The sequence below is a fragment of the Suricata suricatta genome, chromosome 16, assembly GCF_006229205.1.
Source record: "Suricata suricatta isolate VVHF042 chromosome 16, meerkat_22Aug2017_6uvM2_HiC, whole genome shotgun sequence".
NCBI classification, from domain to species: Eukaryota; Metazoa; Chordata; class Mammalia; order Carnivora; family Herpestidae; genus Suricata; species Suricata suricatta.
Genome location: NC_043715.1, coordinates 48,276,258 through 48,282,620, shown reverse-complemented (window position 1 = coordinate 48,282,620; position 6,363 = coordinate 48,276,258). Strand labels below are relative to the sequence as shown.

Here is a 6,363-nt window from a genome sequence, read left to right as displayed (position 1 = left end):
GCGGCTGCACTGCCCCTCATTCCGACCAGGGCCTCGATGGCAGGTGGCCGGGGCTTGCCTCGTCGATGTTACCCAGCCGGCCCCGCACAGCCAGTGAGCGGCGTGCACTGGCCTCCCCCAGAGTACCCGGCGGTTCCCAGCGTGACCAGTGGCCCGCCCTGCCCTCTCCCAGCAGTGCCCCGCCTGAGCAGTGGCCCAGAACAGCTTCCTCCAGGATGCTCGGCTAGGCTCTCCCCTGTAGCCCGCGCGAGGGGCCGCTTTCCTGTCTGCCCAGCGGCCTGGAACCCATCAGTTCTGTCTCTTAAATTTAATGGTCTTCAAACTTCTCAGTTCAGCCCCCGTCTCTGTGACGATGGGGGTGGGGGGCGGTGTGGGGAGAGTGCCTTGGGGTGCTCTTTCCTCGACTCTCCTCCGTAGGGCCCTCCTCTTCCCCTCCATCCAGGGAATCCCAGGAATGCCACCCTCCTTCCTCCCTTCCTCGCCCCTTCACTCCCTCACAACCTGGGGGGCAGGGTAGGAGAATCCGGCTGGAGGGAAGCAGGTGAGAGGGGGAGGGGAGCCGGCTAGGGCACCTGAGAGGGGAGGAGGGCAGAGCAGAGCTATGGGTCAGAAGGAAGGGTCACAGGTCAGATGGGGGGTCACATAGGGACAGGCCAGTGGCGCAATGGATAACGTGCCAGACTACGGATCAGATGGGGGGGGTCACAGATCAGACTGCCCAAAGCTTCTCACCAGCCAGGTCCGACTGGGACAAAATCCCTGGGGGTGGGGGTTGGGAGTAGCCAGCCCTGAGCACTGGTCAGATCTGCGGGGGTGGGGGGAGGGTGGTCACTAGTAAGATGCCTTTGCCCCTCAGACCCTGAAGGAAGGGGCTTTGATGACAGGTCAGCATGGGAGTTACTGGTCAGGCTGGCCAAGGCTGCTTTATCCATTGCTGATACAGGAGACCAATTGTTCCACAGGCAGAGGAGACTCTTTAGTATTAGTTGTGCCATTGCCTCCTCCAGGAAGCCCTCCCTGCTCCCCAGCTGGGTCAAGTGCTCCCACAACCCCCTGGGCTCCCACACCTCAGTCCTGCACTCTGGGTCATCCTGTGGGGATTAAGCTGTTCCTCCACTGGACTGGGAGTCCATGAGGGCAGGGCCTGGGGCTACCTCTGTTGGTCACTGCTGCGTCCCCAGCGTAAGGCCAGACACAGAGCAGGTGCTCAGGGAAGGTCTGCAGGGCTCAGGAGTCAGGAGCACACAGGGTCACTGGATCACTGGAGGACACACGACTCAAACTCACGGATATGGGGCGCCTGGGTGGCTCAGTCAGTTGAGCGTCCGGCTTCAGCTCAGGTCATGATCTCATGGTTCGTGGGTTCGAGTCCTGCGTTGGGCTCTGTGCTGACAGCTCAGAGCCTGGAGCTGCTTCAGATTTTCTGTCTCCTTCTCTGACCCCTCCCCAAAAATAAACATTAAAAAAAATTCAAACTCGCTCATGGACAAATATAACTTCAAGGGCTCCCTGGGACCAGGTCACACACCGCGACCCCCGACACCCACTCCCCTTCTGTGCACCTATTGGGCTGGACCCTTGGAGGCACTCTCTCACGGCCGCCGCCATGTCCATCCTCCTCAAGAGTCCAATGAGCCAAGGTTCTAGGTGAAGGGAAGGCCCGTGTGGATGTGGATGAAGGAGGGAAGGCATAAATACCAGCCCCGGTCCCTCACAGACCTGAAGAAACCAGTACCGTAACGTCATCTGCCCTCGTCCCCTATAATTTATTCCTTCAAAACAGCCAGAGGGATCCCGTGAAAAGGTGAGTCAGCGCACATCACTCTTCTGCTCAGAAGCTTTCCAGGGTTCCTCCTAGAGTAAAAGCTAATGTCTATTACACGGCCCACAAGTGCTCAATCCTTGGTACCCCCTGGCACAACCTTGCTGTCTCTTCCCCTTTGCTAGCTCTGCTCTTGCCACACTGGGCTTCTTTGCTTCTGCGCTGTTCCTCCAATGCCAGGCACGTGCTGCTGGCCTCAGGACCTTTGCACTTTCTCTTCCCTCTGCCGGGACATCCTTGCCCACACGGCTCCCTTCCTTACTTGCTTCAAGTCTCTTCAACACGACCCTCATAAGTTTCCTTGACCCTGTTATTTAAACTAGCAGTTCCTGCCGTCTCTGCCATTCTTTACTTCCCTTACTACATTTTCCCTCCATAACACTTACCGATGCCGCATGCTTATTTTTCATTGTCTTGCTGAGAACCTAAGTGCTAAGAGAACAGAAACTTTGTTTTGTGTCCTACTGAATCTCCAGTGCCTGGAACAGTGCCTGGCAGGAGGAGCAGAGTGAACAGTAGTGGAATAAACGGATTTCCCAGCCCCATCCTTCCTGTCTCCTGTGTGTGTATATGTACACATTTAATATTTATATATTTATTTTTATAACTATTTTTTTCTATTTTTTTGAAGCCCAGTAAAACACATGGGCACACTTTGGAAATTCAGTGGCATCGTTATTTAATTTAAAAAAGATTTTTAACGTTTTATTTATTTTTGAGAGAGAGAGACAGAGTGTGAGCAGGGGAGGGTCAGAGAGAGAGGGAGACACAGAATCGGAAGCAGGCTCTGAGCTGTCAGCACAGAGCCCGATGCGGGGCTCGAACCCACGAACGGTGAGATCATGACCTGAGCCGAAGTCAGCCGCTCAACCAACTGAGACACCCAGGCGTCTCTGATTTTTTAAATGCTTATTTATTTTTGAGAGAAAGGGAGACAGAATTCCAAGCACAGCAAAGCTCTGCGCTCACGGCAGGAGGTCCTGCGGGGCTCGAACTCACAAACTGTGAGATCATGACCTGAGTGGAAATCGAACGTTGGCCGCTTAACAGACTGAGCCATCAGATTTCCCCGTGTTTTATTTATTTAACTTTTATTTTAGAGAGAGAGCGGGAGAGGGGCAGAGAGAGAGGGAGAGGAGGGGAAGAGAGAGAGAGAGAGAGAGAGAGAGAGAGAGAGAGAGAGAGAGAGAGAGAGAATCTCAAGCAGGCTCCACACTCAATGCGGAGCCCAACATGGGGCTCAATCCCGTGACCCTGGGATCATGACCTCAGCTGAAATCAATCAAGAGGCGGATGCTCAAGGGACTGAGCCCCCCAGGTGCCCCAGTACTTAAACACTGTAATTAACGAGACTTACTTTTCCTCGACAGCCCCTCCCCCATCTCCAGTCTCCCTTTCCTTGTTGCTTTCTCTCAGCAGTGGTCTGGAAACGGGATCCTCCTTCTGAAATACGCTGAGGAAGGACAGTTGTAGCCCAAGTTTACGTCCCAATGCTTCTGTCATTCCCCTTGCCTCATCCTACCCCACGGGCATTCAGTCACCTCCCATCATCACAAGAAGGGTAAGTACAGGTCACTAAGGTATTCCGAGAAAGAAGCCACAGTCATGAAATTTTGATTACAGCATCTTGTTATAACTGTTCCTTTTCGTTGTTAGTTATTGCTAATATCTTACTGTACTTAACTCGTAAATTAAGCTTTATCGCAGGTATGTCCAGACATCCAAGCACTAAGTCCCTAGTCAAAAAAATAAATGATAAAAGGCATAAAAAATTTATTTAAAAAAGGGGACATTTTGGTGGCTCAGTCAGTTAAGCCCCCGACTTCGGCTCAGGTCATGATCTCACATTCGTGGGTTCAAGCCCCGCATTGGGCTCTGTGCTGACAGCTCAGAGCCTGAAGCCAGCTTCAGATTCTGTGTCTCCTTCTCTCTCTGCCCCTCCCCCTCTCACTCTCTGTCTCTCAAAATAAAATAAAGACATAAAAAAATTAAAAAAAAATTATATGGGCTTCTGGGTAGCTCAGTCGATGAAGCATCTGATTTCAGCTCAGGTCATGATCTCACAGCTCGTGGCTTCGAGGTCGGGCTCTGTGCTGACAGCTCAGAGTCTGGAGCCCGCTTCTGACTCTGTGTCTCCCTCTCTCTCTGCCCCTCCCCTGCTCACGCTCTGTCTCTCTCAAAAGTAAATGAACATTAAAAAAAACAAAAACAAGTACACACACGAAAATAAAGTAAAGCTAGGGTTTGATATTGTCTGTGGTGTCGGGCTTCCGGGGGGGGGGTCTGGGAAGGTTCCCCCCTTGCAGATAAGGAGGACCAGCGTACCCATTATTTTACACACGGGGCGTGACGGTCAGTTTTACAATGAGTGCACAGCTTGCGGAATACGGGATCCTGATCCAGTTGGAGGGGAATGGTGAGTCCCCAGTCATTTCAGGTTTGCGTCTGGAAAACACAACTCCTGGAAGTCCATGTTGTCTTGGAGGCCCCTGCACGTGCATTTGGGGTTGGACAAGGGTTAGTAGTGCAGGGAAAGTTTAGACAAGAACTTAAAAAAAAAGTTTTCTATTTATTTATTTTTCAGTAATCTCTACACCCAATGTGAGGGTCGAACTCACAACCTTGAGGTCAAGCATCACATGCTCTTCCTAACATTTTTTAACATTTACTCATCTTTGAGAGACTCAGAGCACGAGCGGCAGAGGGGCAGAGAGAGAGGGAGACACAGAATCCGAAGCAGGCTCCAGGCTCTGAGCTGTCAGCACAGAGCCTGATGTGGGGCTCGAACCCACGAAATGTGAGATCACGACCTGAGCTGAAGCCAGATGCTCAACTAACTGAGCCACCCAGGCACCCCTACAATCTGATCTTGACACTCCACTGAGGAGGGGGGTCTGTGTCCCTTCCTCTTACATCTGTGCAGTTTGGGGGGACTCACGTGTAAAGACAGGAACATGGCAGAAGTGATGGTGCAGGACTCCCAGGATTAGGTAGAAAAGGCCGAGCGGCCTCTGCCTGGGTCACCAGAAACCTCTCCATCAAGCCTTCAGCCACCACCTTGCACTCAGACTGCCTTAGGTGACCAGGCCGCGGGGCAGCCCGAACCAGCAGGTTGGGGACCACACAGGGAGGTGTGCCTGGAGAGTCGTCTGGATGGCCCCCAGATGCCTGGACCAGGCACCCCATGATTGCACGCTGCCCGGAACCACACGGCTGAGCCCTTCCCCAAATCCTGGTCCAGGAGAGATCAGTGACGTGGGTGTTCACCACTGAGTTTTGTTGGGATTTGTTCCAAGCCACAGCTCGTAAGAGCAGCCCGGGCCTGATTCTGGGGCCTCAGGGGCTGCGAGGTGACCGTGTCCGGTGGCCATCAGGTCACCCGCGCATCCTCAGCAGACCAGTTCTGTGGCGTGATCATGGCCGGACCAGAGTGGCAGCCGGCTGCCAGTGTTCCCTTCCGCGGCTCGCTTTCCCCATCCCCTGGGGGTTCTGTGAGATAAGAGACCCTGAGTCCCCTCAGTAATTCCCTTTCGGCCCCAGAGGCGTTTGGGACACAACTGTGGTGGGTGCTTTCCTGTTCCCTCTGCGCTGGGACACCTTTCCCATATCTTTTCAGTCGCAGCTCGGGTGTCTCCTCCTGGAAGCCCTCCCTGACCTCCAGGCTGGGTCACTGCCCGTTCCAGGCTCCCATAGCGTCCTGCGGCCCCCCATCCCAGCACTACCCACTCTGGGTCGTGACTGTCTGTCCCCCACTGGACGGTGAGAGGCCGGGGATGGGGGCGGGGTAGTGATTACTGCTATGTGTCCCTGGGGCTGGGCACAGGGCAGGGCTTAGGGTTTATTTATTTGTTTTTTATGTTTTTATTTATTATTGAGACAAAGAGTAACAGAGCATGCGTGGGGGAGGGGCAGAGACATAGGGAGACACAGAATCTGAAGCAGGCAACAGGCTCAGAGCTGTCATCGCAGAGCCCGATGAGGGGCTTGAACCCATGAACTGTGAGATCATGACCTGAGCCAAAGTTGGCCGCCCAACCAACTGAGCCACCCAGGTGCCCCAGGGCTTAGGGTTTGAACCAAAGTGGAGGGAGGCTTAGGCTCCTCCAACAGTAGTGAGGAGGCTGGGAGACCCTTCTTTGGTTTGATTTGGACAGGAAATCAGGGTTACTCTGGGAGAAGATCCCAGGGAGGGACGGAAGAGAGAGGGTTCAGAACACCGGGCAAGACCAGCTGTGCAAGTCTTAAACCAGAGATCTTTTTGACTAGGGACTTAGGACTTGGGTATCTGGGTCTGGGGCTAGGATTTCTTTTTTTTCATTAATGGGGAAAGGGGGTTGGCTGCCTGATTCTCTAAAAACTTGGGACGCTGGACTCCTGGGTCTGAGGGAGGAGATTGGGGGCCTGGACTCTTGGGTCTGAGGGAGGAGGATGCTGAGGGCCTGGACTCCTGAGTCTGAGGGAAGAGGCTGGGGGCCTGGACCCCTGGGTCTGAGGGAGGAGGGGCTGGGGGCCTAGATTCCTGAGTCTAAGGGGGGAGGGGT

At 53.9% G+C, this 6,363-nt stretch overlaps 2 protein-coding genes across 2 annotated transcripts in view; both read right to left on the bottom strand.

The window, feature by feature from the left end:
* The window catches only part of BCAM (basal cell adhesion molecule (Lutheran blood group)), a 10,324-nt gene extending 8,105 nt beyond the window's left edge, over positions 1–2,219 (bottom strand). The window contains exon 1 of the mRNA XM_029926055.1: positions 2,209–2,219. Within this exon, the coding sequence (XP_029781915.1) occupies positions 2,209–2,219 (11 nt within the window). The remainder of the gene's footprint in view (positions 1–2,208) is intronic.
* The window catches only part of NECTIN2 (nectin cell adhesion molecule 2), a 160,618-nt gene that overhangs the window by 42,555 nt on the left and 111,700 nt on the right, over positions 1–6,363 (bottom strand). The window lies entirely within an intron of this gene.